Source organism: Pristiophorus japonicus, chromosome 7 (genome assembly GCF_044704955.1).
Source record: "Pristiophorus japonicus isolate sPriJap1 chromosome 7, sPriJap1.hap1, whole genome shotgun sequence".
Lineage (NCBI taxonomy): Eukaryota > Metazoa > Chordata > Chondrichthyes > Pristiophoridae > Pristiophorus > Pristiophorus japonicus.
Window position 1 is genome coordinate 110,905,164 of NC_091983.1, and position 12,883 is coordinate 110,918,046.

Genomic DNA, 12,883 nt, shown 5'->3' on the forward strand with positions numbered 1-12,883 from the left:
TGTTAAAAGTTTCTTGCACTTGAATCAGCTGCTATGGCGCTAAGAAATCAGCTGGCACACTTCTTTCTGATGTGCTTCAAGCAACGTCAGACAAACAGCCAGCTTTCCAGTGGTAGATGTCATTTTGAGGATGGTACCTCACCTGTTTATAAAAGCTAAGTAACTTAGTGAATAAAAATGAAGTATTCTTGTGCATAGGTTATACGTCTCTGCAAAATCAATTATAATGAAGAAATTAAACTGGACTTGGAGAGATCCAAATGCCTAATGTTCTGTTTTGTGTTACTTTTTCATGGGAACATGGACTATTCCCCCATCCCTGCACATGTCTTCCCTCTTCCATGTAGCCTGTCAGGGTGCACCTCATCCATCCTGGAGTGATTTTTTTTTTTTGTTGCAACCTTGTGTTCTTAACAATATGAATATATATAAACGAATTCAGGAAGTGCTGGCTGACAAACGTGTATTCAATTTTGCCTGTCAGGGAAAGTTTAAAATTCAGCTGTGGAACACATGATAGTCATAGTGATGTCATCCTTTCCAGGAGGAAAAAGCACATGATTGGGAACATCTGGCAGGACTTTTTCCTAAGTGGCTATACCATCCACTTTAATTAGAATAGATGGAAGGCAATATTTGATGGGTCTTAATAGAGTTACATTGAAATGATTGTGCAAAAGAGCTTTCAATAAATTGTATATTTGTTTATTGAAAAGAATTATCTTGCAAAGATGAAAGTGATTTGATAGTGCAAATTTATTTTCAGCATGAAAAGATAGTTTAAATATCAAAAAGTATAGTATTTAAGTTTATACAAACAAATTACATTCCTGCAGTAAGAACAGCATATAAGGTTAATGACAAAAGTACAGGCAGTGGATCTGAGTACTGCCAAGTTGTCCGACAAGTGACTGGCTCTGGTTCCGATTTTGGTTCCCAAGGCTTTAATGATGGTGGTAATATTGGTATGCCATGTACCTATATTAAAAAGAGGACTTTTTCAAATCTCTGACCATCGAAAATATTTTGTGTTCTACGCATGTCTTACCAGGAATATCTGGAGCACAAGAAGATGCAAGTATTGCTGAGGTCTACATAGAATCTGCGGCAATGTCAAAGGTCAAGGACATCTAGCATCAGGTGACTAGTTGGTCCTTGGTGGTGATGTCATGATTAAACAGGATTACTTCAATTAACTAATCTACGTCCCTTGCTCCAAAGACAGTAAGAGTTTAAGGTATACACCCCGCTCTTGCATGACTGTTCCCTGGAGACAGTCCCTCTTGACTAGAGCCAGTAATCTTTGGAAGTGAAGTACCAGCACTCATACCTTGTCTGATATAATCAGCTATCACCACTGAGATCCTGTTACTCTTGTATTTGGATTGGCATTGTTTATTCTCCTATCACAGATGCATCAATTCAGGATTATGATGGAATGACTGGAGACTCTCAACACATTTGTAGTTTTCTCCTTGAGAATTCAACACAATGGATTGCACAGTTACTCGTACCCATACCAGCAGCTTCAACACCAGATTTACAAAAGAAGCTACTAGCTTATAGTTTTGATTCGAATTTGAACTGGTCAGTGTATAACTAGCTTTCATTTTATATTGTTTGCTGTTCCTAAACTCAAAGAACTCAACAGTACAAGGAAATGACATCATTATGATCTGAATTCCATCAAGGTACAACATATACAAACTAACTCACATTTTCTTTTTTAGTTTACCCACCATTATGCTATCCTCCTCCATATGAGAGGATATGTGGGTCTATGTTGAGGACTGGATTTTGGCCACCTGTTTTTATGGCAGCCTGATGCTAGGTCTCTGCTTATGGGATGCAGTTGAGCTGCTGCATCCTCACTCTGCATGTAAATAATGGTGGCAATGTTGCTTCTACAATGGGTTTAAGTAAGGAATTCCAGGATATTGACTTGTAACAATGAAGGAACAGCAATGTATGACTTTGAGGGGAATGTGGAGGTGATGGGTGGGTTTATTTGGCAGTAAATCTGCCACTGAAGCAAATCAGTCCTTGCAATCATCAAAGGTATTCCACAAATGTAAGCCAAAGACTGCCCTAAGTGGAGGAAGAGCAGCGGGGAGGGCACTGAGCACCTTGAGTCTCATCGCCGAGGGCATGCAGAAAACAAGCGCAGGCAGCGGAAGGAGCGTGCGGCAAACCAGACTCCCCACCCGCCCTTTCCTTCAACGACTGTCCCACCTGTGACCGAAACTGTAATTCCCATATTGGACTGTACAGACACCTGAGAACTCACTTTGAGTGGAAGCAAGTTTTCCTTGATTTCGAGAGACTGCCTATGATAACCTTCCTGTTGCTTATATAACCAGAGCCATTCCCAGTCATTAGCTTGGGGAGTTATCTGTGGCTGAATGAATAGACTTCCAGTAGCAGATTTTGCCTGCCAGAACCCATTAATAAGCCAAGATGGCTGGTTAGTCAAACAGTGCTCTGGATTATTGTAAAAATGTCCTAACTCAAGTCTCAATATTGGGTCTGCCATAGTGGTTGACCCTGTTCCAATCTTATATCGTCAAGTATGTCAATTTGACTTAAGAATCACCTGCAATGGCATCTCTTCCTGCTTCTGCAACATTACCTCTGGGGTCTCCCAAGGATCTATCCTTGGCACCCTTTTATTTCTCATTTACATGCTGCCTTTCGGTGAATACATCCAAAAGCACATGTTCCACACGATAACTGACGACACCCAGCTCCACCTCACCACCTTTCTCGACGACTCCACTGCCTTGGACTTGTTAAGCTGCTTATCCGACATCCAGTATCGGATGAGCAGAAATTTCCTCCAATTAGTATTGTGAATCACCATTGTCTTTGGACACCGCCACAAATTCAGTTCCCCAGCAATCACTCTTCCTGCCACTGTGAGGCTGAACCAGACATAGAAACATAGAAAATAGGTGCAGGAGTAGACCATTCGGCCCTTTGAACCTGCACCACCATTCAATAAGATCATGGCTGATCATTCCCTCAGTACCCCTTTCCTGCTTTCTCTCCATACCCCTTGATCCCCTTAGCCACAAGGGCCATATCTAACTCCCTCTTGAATATATCCAATGAACTGGCATCAATGACTTTCTGCGGCAGGGAATTCCACAGGTTAACAACTGAGTGAAGAAGTTTCTTCTCATCTCAGTCCCAAATGGCCTATCCCTTATCCTTGGACTGTACCCCGGTTCTGGACTTCCCCAACATCGGGAACATTCTACCCGCATCTAACCTGTCCCGTCCTGTCAAAATCTTGTATGTTTCTGAGATCCCCTTCTAAACTCCCAATGTATAAAGGCTCAGTTGATCCAGTCTCTCCTCATGTCAGTCCTGCCATCCCAGGAATCAGTCTGGTGAACCTTCACTGCACTCCCTCAATAGCAAGAATGTCCTTCCTCAAGTTAGGAGACCAAAACTGAACACAATATTCCAGGTGAGGCCTCACCAAGGCCCTGTACAACTGCAGTAAGACCTCTCTGCTCCTATACTCAAATCCCCTAACTATGAAGGCCAACATACTATTTGCCACCTTCACTGCCTGTTGTACCTGTATGCCAACTTTCAATGACTGATGAACCATGACACCCAGGTCTCGTTACACCTCCCCTTTTCCTAATCTGCCACCATTCAGATAATCTGTCTTTGCGTTTTTGCCCCCAAAGTGGATAACCTCACATTTATCCACATTATACTGCATCTGCCATGCATTTGCCCACTCACCTAACCTGTCCAAGTCACCCTGCGGCCTCCTAGCATTCCTCTCACAGTTCACAACCATAGAAACATAGAAAATAGGTGCAGGAGTAGGCCATTCAGCCCTTCTAGCCTGCACCGCCATTCAATGAGTTCATGGCTGAACATGCAACTTCAGTACCCCATTCCTGCTTTCTCGCCATACCCCTTGATCCCCCGAGTAGTAAGGACTTCATCTAACTCCCTTTTGAATATATTTAGTGAATTGGCCTCAACTACTTTCTGTGGTAGCGAATTCCACAGGTTCACCACTCTCTGGGTGAAGAAGTTTCTCCTCATCTCGGTCCTAAATGGCTTACCCCTTATCCTTAGACTGTGACCCCTGGTTCTGGACTTCCCCAACATTGGGAACATTCTTCCTGCATCTAACCTGTCTAAACCCGTCAGAATTTTAAACGTTTCTATGAGGTCCCCTCTCATTCTTCTGAACTCCAGTGAATACAAGCCCAGTTGATCCAGTCTTTCTTGATATGTCAGTCCCGCCATCCCGGGAATCAGTCTGGTGAATCTTCGCTGCACTCCCTCAATAGCAAGAATGTCCTTTCTCAAGTTAGGAGACCAAAACTGTACACAATACTCCAGGTGTGGCCTCACCAAGGCCCTGTACAACTGTAGCAACACCTCCCTGCCCCTGTACTCAAATCCCCTCGCTATGAAGGCCAACATGCCATTTGCTTTCTTAACCGCCTGCTGTACCTGCATGCCAACCTTCAATGACTGATGTACCATGACACCCAGGTCTCGTTGCACCTCCCCATTTCCTAATCTGTCACCATTCAGATAATAGTCTGTCTCTCTGTTTTTACCACCAAAGTGGATAACCTCACATTTATCCACATTATACTTCATGGGGTCCTATTTGACCCTGAGCTGAGCTTCCAACCTCATATCCTCTCCATCACCAAGACTGCCTATTACCCATCATCATCATAGGCGGTCCCTCGTATCGACGATGACTTGCTTCCATGCCAAAAAGGGATGAGTTCACAGGTGTTTCAATGAAGGATCTAATATTCCAAGTCCCAAACTACATGTTGAAGATGCCTGTGTCTGAATTTTTTTTTTTTTAACGTGCGGTGGCCGTTGGAAAGCAGCCACCACATGGGCTTGTTAGAGCTAGGTCTTGGTCCATTGGCAAGGGTTAACCAAGACGACGAGACCAGCTCTGCTGCACGGACCTAGTGTGCACATATTGCAGTGTGGGCTGGCCCAGGCTGCCCCTGGGCCCTCACCTCTTCTGGGCCCTGAACTTTTAAAGGTTACAAAGGTGGCCTATTACCACCTCTGTAACATCACCTGTCTTCGCCATTGCCTCAACTCATCTGCTGCTGAAACCCTCATCCATGCTTTTCTTACTTAGACTCAACTATTCTTAATGCTCTCCTAGCCAGCCTCCCACCTTGCACCTTCTGTAAACTTGAGCTCATCCAAAGCTCTGCTGCCCATATCCTAACTCTCTCCGAGTCCCATTCACCCATCACCCATGTGCTCACTGACTTACATTGGCCACTGGTCCAGAAACACTATGGGTGAGACTTTCACCTTCATTTTCGGCGGTTTTCTCGGTTGTTTTTGGGAGAGAAACCGCCTGGCGACAGTTTCCCCCCTTTTGAATGGTACCGCCCAAATCTCGAAACGCCCGCCGGGAACAAACCACCAACATGCACCGCCGAAAAAGTCGTCGGGGTGTAAGTTTGGCCTCAACGGAAGCCGATCCAGATCGCCAAGGGAACCGCCCTGTGAAAGCTGCTTAAACAGGACGGTAGGTGAGTACATTTTTTTCAAATTATAAAATGGCGAATTAGCTTTAAAACTGTCTTGGGAATGTTTTTTAACTTTATTTTTCCCCCTTCCTAGGCCCAACCGCAACATCGGAGTAAATTTAAAATAAAATTTTTAAGAACCGCCCGTTTCACTTCGTTCCGCCTTTCACCGCTGAGAATACTGGTGCAAGATTCTAAAATTCTCAACCTTGTTTTCAAATCCCTCCATGGCCTTGCCCCTCCCTATCTCTGTAATCTCCTTCAGCCCTACAACCCTCCGAGATCTCTGCTCTCCAATTCTGACATCATGTCCATCCCCAATTTACATTGCTTTACCATTGGCAGCCATGCCTTCCACTGCCTAAGCCCTAAGCTCTGAAATTCCCTCCCTAAACCTTCCGCCTCTCTATTCTTTAAGATGTTCTTTCAAACCTACCTCTTTGCTCAAGCTTTTGGTTACCTGTCCTAATATTTCCTTATGTGGTTCGGTGTCAAATTATGTTTGATAATTGCTCCTGTGAAGTGCTGTGGAACGGTTTTTTATGTTAAAGGCACTATATAAATGCAAGTTGTTATCTCCCTGCTCATCTCATCACTTCCCAGCTTTATGTAGGGTAGTTACAGGCCTTCAAATCTACCACCAAGCTCATGGTCTACAGAGCTGTAGTAATACCTGCCCTCCTGTATGGCTCAGAGGCATGAACGATGTACAGAAGCCACCTCAAGTCACTGGAGATATATCACCAAAGATGGCTCCGCAAGATCCTGCAAATCTGCAAATTCCCTGGGAGGACAGGCGCACCAACATCAGTGTCCTCGTCCAGGCTAACATCCCTAGGATTGAAGTACTGACCACACTTGCTGGGCAGGCCACATAGATTGCATGTCAGACACAAGACTCCCAAAGCAAGTGCTCTACTCGGAGCTCCTTCACGGCAAACGAGCCAAAGGTGGGCAGCGGAAACACTACAAGGATACCCTTAAAGCCTGATAGTGCGACATCACCACTGTCACCTGGGAGTCCCTGGCTCGAGGAGGTGCATCCGAGAGGGTACTGAGCACCTTGAGTCTCAATGCCGAGAGCATGCAGAAATCAAGCACAGGTAGCAGAACGAGCATGCGGCAAACCAGTCCCACCCACTCCTTCCCTCAACGACTATCTGTCCCACCTCTGATAGGGTCTGTGGCTCTCGTATTGGACTGTTCAGCCACCAAAGAACTCACTTCAGGAATGGAAGCAAGTCTTCCTGAATTCCGAGGGACTGCCTATGATGATACTTTTGGTCATTAGACAATTAGCAAGCATTGGTCGGAGCCCTCCAGCAGGTGGACAGTAAGGACTAGGAACTCTTGACGAACGACATGGTGACCATAGTTCACCATCAATTACCTGAGTTAATTACGACCATCCTTAGCACAACATAAATGCACACCATCGGGCCGAAATTGCCCCCCTCCTGGAGTCCTGTTACCACCGCAAATCGGTGGACACGCTGTGGAGTGGTCTGGCCGCTGATAGCCCAATTGCTCTGCCAAGGCTTCTCAGCGGTGCCCCGATTTCACCCCCCCCCCCCTGCTACCACTCCGCTGCTGTCGATCATGTTAAGCTCGTCATCATCATGCACACTGCCGGTCTACCACCCACCACCTTCCCCCCACCACTGCGCCCGCCCCCCCCCCCCCCCCCCTTGATGGCGTCATTCCTTCTGAAAATCTTCAGCCCGCCTGGCGGTGCCAAAACCTGTTTTTCCTGGTGGTCCAGTGAGGCTGTGGCCTTCAGCAACGGCGGTGTGGCTTCCCTTAAAGGGGAGGATGCACTGCCGCTGCCACCATGTTTTTTTTTTAAGGCCGCCGACTGCCATGTCGGCCCGACAATTATGCCCTGGGTTCGGCTGGGCCGCCAACAGGCAGCCTGGCACCCCCTCTTCGGTGCTAGGCCGCTGGCCCGGCCAAAACCCTCCCTGGTAGCCCAGTGGGCTGAAATCTTGATGGCTCTCCCCTCAAAGGGGAGAGCTGTGATGACGTGGCGCCATGATGACATCATCGCAACGGTCACTCCGCACTGCCCCCAACTTCACCCCTCGGGTGTACTCACCGCCCCAACTTCTGCCCCTCGTGTAATCACCACCCCCATTAAGAGCGACTTCCAGATCCAAGTAAAAAAAAAAATCAACAAAGAGTGGAATTTCGCTCGAGGCGACCTCAATCACAGCTGCAGTAAAAACCATTGCAACGGGGTGGGTGCGCCCTGTTTGAGGCGGGGGCAATTTCTACCCCCGTATCTCATTAACTGCTCTGCAACCCAACCACTATAGGCACTGAACCTTGGACACCTGAGCATATGTTTGAAAATATAAAGTCCAGGTAAAACATTCCGACAGCTATCATTTCAAAACTCAGGTTCCTCAGTAGCTGTACTACAGGCCTTCAGCAAGGTGGCAGGAACTGTACAGGATGTCTTGCAAGAGTCCAATGCTGCATAGGAGGCTTATTCAATCAACTGTGAAAGACTTTGGTAGCAATGTGTCCGCCATAAGGCTAACGCCCACTGGCTCCAATGTGTTCAGTGCCCTTCCACACTGCAACTGCTTGCTTTTTTTTTTAAACCACAAATCTGTCATACAGCTTGGTCTCTAATCACCTACAGTGAGTAGTCTGAGCAAGTATCTCAGCATTCATACTAATTATTTTCATTAAGATTTTCCAGCAAATATTAAAGAACAAAACACATTCAAAATGCCAAACATTAAATGTATTTTGCTTTGTAATACAATCTAGAAAATTGCTTTGAAACATCTTTAGATACAGTGCAGAACATAGGTATGCACTGCCAAAACATAAAAGTCGGTAATACTCACCTGCCATTCCCTCTGATCATGTTTAGCACACCTAATATTCATCTCAATCCCATGTACAAGGTTGTTAAATTCCCTTCCTTTTTTCCTGGACCATCTAAATTTATTCATGGCTTCAGTGAAGGAAAGATCCTTGTACTTCTTGGGGCTTTTGATGATAAATGGCCATGTCCTTGATACAGAAAATAAATATTTGAATGTAATTCATAGAGCAAACACTTTGCTTTATATTTCTATCCAATTATACTATAAAACAATTGGATATTAACTGTTTCTAGTAAAAAGTGTGATCGTGTTAATCATATGGAGATCCTTTGTAAATTCATAAAATGTAAACACTTTTTTCCAATAGGTTAATACAATAGTTTTGTGTTACATGATTTAAAAAAAAAACAACAACAATTGTATTTATATAGTGCCTTTAACACAGGATGTCCCAAGGCGCTGCACGGGTATTTTGAGACAAAATTTGACACCGAGCCATGTAAGGAGAAATTAGGGCAGGTGGCATAAAACTTGGTCAAAGAGGTAGGTTTTAAGGAGCATGTTCAAAGAGGAAAGAGAAGTAGAGGGGCGGAGGGGTTTAGGCAGGGAATTCCAGAGCTTGGGGCCTAGGCAACACAAGGCACGGTCACCAATGGTTGAGCAATTATAATCAGGGATGCTCAAGAGGGCAGAATTAGAGGAATGCAGACATCTCGGTGGGGGGGGGGTGCGGGGTTGTACAGAGATAGGGAGGAGCGAGGCCATGGAGGGATTTGAAAACAAGGATGAGAATTTTGAAATCAAGGTGTTGCTTAACCGGGAGCCAATGTCGGTCAACGAGCACAGGGGTGATGGGTGTGCAGGACTTGGTGCGAGTTAGGACATGGGCAGCTGAGTTTTGGATCACTTGTAGTTTATGTAGGGTAGTGTGTGGGAGGCCAGCTAGAGTGTGTTGGAATAGTCAAGTCTAGAGGTAACAAAGACATGGATGGGGGCTTCAGCAGCGGATGAGCTGAGGCAAGGGCAGAGACGGGCAATGTTACGGAGGTGGAAATAGGCGGTCTTAGTTATGCTGTGGATATGTGGTCGAAAGCTCATTTCAGGGTCAAATATATCACCAAGATTGCGAACAATGTGTTTCAGCCTCAGACAGAAGTTGGGGAGAGGGATGGAGTCAGTGGCTAAGGAATGGATTTTCTGGCGGGGACCAAAAACAATGGCCTCAGTCTTCCCAATTTTCAATTGGAGAAAACTTTTGCTCATCCAGAATTGGATGTCAGACAAGCAGTCTAACAATTTAGAGACCGTGGAGGGGTCGAGAGAAGTGGTAGTGAGGTAGATCTGGGTGTCATCAGCATACATGTGAAAACTGACGCTGTGTTTTCATGTAGATGAGCAATAGGAAGGGACCAAGAATAGATCCTTGGGGGACACCAGTGGTAACGATGCGGGGGTGGGAAGAGAAGCTGTTGCAGCTGATTCTCAGGCTACCATTCAAGTGGAAAGATAATTTCTGCGCTCAGATAAATTTTAAAACTTTTTCCAAAGGCCAGTCAATTACAAAATATATTTCCTTGTATATTAAAGTACAAAATATACTTCCTTGTATATCAAAGATAAAATTTTCTCAACCTGTACATGGCAGTAAGATTCTGCCATCTCATGGGAATAAAACCCCTTGGCATACTTACACTTTCAGAAGTTTGTACCATGACAATTATTCCCTCAGTGTGTTATATTCTGTTGTATTAACTGTCGAAATCAAGATTCACCATTTGGTCTCCTACTTCAACTCATTCTTTACCAAGACTGCAAAGTTCTAAAGCTCAATCTCAATTGAGTTTGGAGCTGCAGGAGTCTTTCTCTCCTTTGCCTTCAGCACAATTATTTTTGAGTGTGTTCTAATGTGTCTGTCATTGGGGCTGGAGGATGAGGAGGAGGAGCAGCACCAGCAAGGGACACTGCACAGATCAAGAAATGCTGCTAAAAGAGGGTGAAGGATAGGAGAATGCAGGGGGCCCTACACCATGCATGCCTTCAGGAACCACATTTCCTACCTGAACCTGATGGAGCACCATAGTGTGAGGCACTTTCATTTCACGAGGGATAGTACCAGGGCATGGATAGCACTGCCTGTGACTGTGAAGGTGATGCTTCATTTCTATGCCACAGGGTCATTCCAGGCTACAACAGGTGATGCAAATGATAAAACACAGTTTGCTGTTCATGGCTGCATCAGGGAAATGCTTTATGTTCTCCGCGGCAGCAAAGTCAGGATAGAAGGCTTCCCATGGGCGCAAGGCATCATTGATTGCACCAACATTGCCTTGTGTGCTCCATCTGAAGAGCTCAGGATATAGGTCAACAGAAAGGGATTCCATTCTCTGAATGTCCAGCTGATGTGTAACAAGTCAGTGCATTAGTCACTGCATCTTTTACTGGGGTATTTCCAGAGTTGGCTCATGACTCCTGTCGGGATCCCGAACGCAGATGCTGAGAAGCACTACAATCAGAGCCATAAAACCACCAGAGCTTGAATTGAACAAATCATCAGCCTACTGAAGTAGAGGCTCCACTGCCTGTACAGGTCCGAAGGCTTCCTTCAGTACAGTCCTGAAAGATTCTTCATATTGGTTATCTTGTGCTGCCTTCTCCTTAACTTTGTCCTGAAAAAGGACCAACCCTGTCAGACACCAAGGGAGGAAGATGTGTCGGTGTAGAAGCAGGAAGATCCGAAGAAAGCTGAGGATATTGACAAAGAACAAGAGCCACCAATCCCAGACCTGTAGCAACTCATCGAGGAGAGATTCAGTTGAATAATCCCTCACCTACGACATAAATATCCTCAGTGTGCTCCTTCTTGTGTTGCACCAACTTTACTACGAATATTAAGACTAACAACTAAGTTAAGAAAAAGTTTTTAAAAAGCAAGATGCTTAATTAGTCTTCGTTTCATAATTCCATAAATGTAAAAATTGTGATAAAAATCACCCGTCTGCAAACCTCTAGTGCCTGACGTCTGTGCCCTTGTTCCTAGTCTAGTGCTCCTACGAGGTGGATCCCTTGTAGCTACAGCTTGCTGCAAGGCTGTTGAACTTCCACTGAGGGCACTTTTGATGGTCATGGTGAGCGACCTTGAAGAGGTATGGCCATAGAGGACCTGACTGCAGACTGCTGTATCTTGGCATCACCTGGGATAGTCAAACCCAGCTGACTGTCTGAAACCCACAAGCCACAGGAGAGCAGTGTGCCATCAGTCTGAAAGAGGGCAGCATATGCCTCTCACATGGTGCCACTGCCATCCTGATGGGGCCGAGCCTCAGCAATCACCCTGCCGTGCATGTAAATGTGGATAAATGGTGGCCCTCCAATTGCATCTATTCACATTTGTTGTGTCAGCTGCTCCTGCAAGAAGGAAGGAACTGTGTTAATAGTAGCCCAATGAGGTGTTTTGAGGATGTGCATATCAGGGTAGAATAGTGTGGTGATGTGGGGAAGTAATTGTGAAGACAGTAGTAACAGGTGCAGAAGTTGCTTGTAGAGCAGGAGGAGATTCAGTGAAGTGTACTGCTGTGATTTGGAGGAGAGTGATGGGAAGCAGAGAAGGGAAGGTTTGTGAATATTGGGACTACAAGTGGCGCAGGGCTCTGCAGAGAGTAACGATATGAGATTTACGCGTCTCACCTTAGCAGCCCTGGTCAGATCATTAAACACCTGCCTGCATTGCAGTCAGGTCATTGGTGCAATGCTCCTGGCATTGACCTGTTTTGCTACCTATGCCCACTAATGCTGGGCTACTTGTCTGGAAGGAGGCAATTACAGCTATAATCCTTAGTGTTTTTCTTTTGAAACCATCATCTTGGGAATTGGACTGTTCTTGATTTATTGGATATTGGAGCAATAGAGAGTGTGTTCAAGAATGTTCAACTTTTTTTTAATTCATTCACGGGAGGTGGGAGTCACTGGCAACGCTAGCCTGAATTGCCCTCGAAGGTGGTAGTGAGCCGCCTTCTTGAACGCCTGCAGTCCGTGTGGTGAAGGTGCTCCCACAGTGCTGTTGGGGAGTTCCAGGATTTTGACCCAGTGACAATGAAGGAATGGCGATATATTTCTAAGTCAGGATGGTGTGTGACTTGGAGGGGAACTTGGGGATGATGGTGTTCCCATATGCCTGCTGTCCTTGTCCTTCTCGGTGGTAGAGGTCACAGGTTTTGGAGATGTTAGCTATATTTGCATTGTCCATATAGACATCAGTAATAGGGCTTGAAATCTACATAATACTGCTAAATCCAAGCTCCTTAGCACATAGAGCATTGCCACTGGAAAAGTACACAGAGTGTGCTCCACTTGGCATAAAGGAGAGGTCCTCCACTGCTGCAATTGGGATTTTTTTTTAACATCACAATGCCCACTATCTCCAGAGCTAATACTTTGGTAGTCTCCTAAAATAATCTCATAAGCCAGTCACATACATAAGTGATGGGCATG

The 12,883-nt window shown here is 45.5% G+C and overlaps 1 protein-coding gene across 1 annotated transcript in view; it reads right to left on the bottom strand.

The window, feature by feature from the left end:
• Positions 1 to 779: 779 nt before the first annotated feature.
• The window catches only part of moxd1 (monooxygenase, DBH-like 1), a 194,527-nt gene continuing 182,423 nt past the window's right edge, over positions 780 to 12,883 (bottom strand). The window contains exons 12-13 of the mRNA XM_070884204.1: positions 8,414 to 8,582; positions 780 to 978 (exon numbers count right to left, since the gene is read on the bottom strand). Coding sequence (XP_070740305.1) covers positions 823 to 978; positions 8,414 to 8,582 — 325 coding nt within the window. The 3' untranslated portion in view covers positions 780 to 822. The remainder of the gene's footprint in view (positions 979 to 8,413; positions 8,583 to 12,883) is intronic.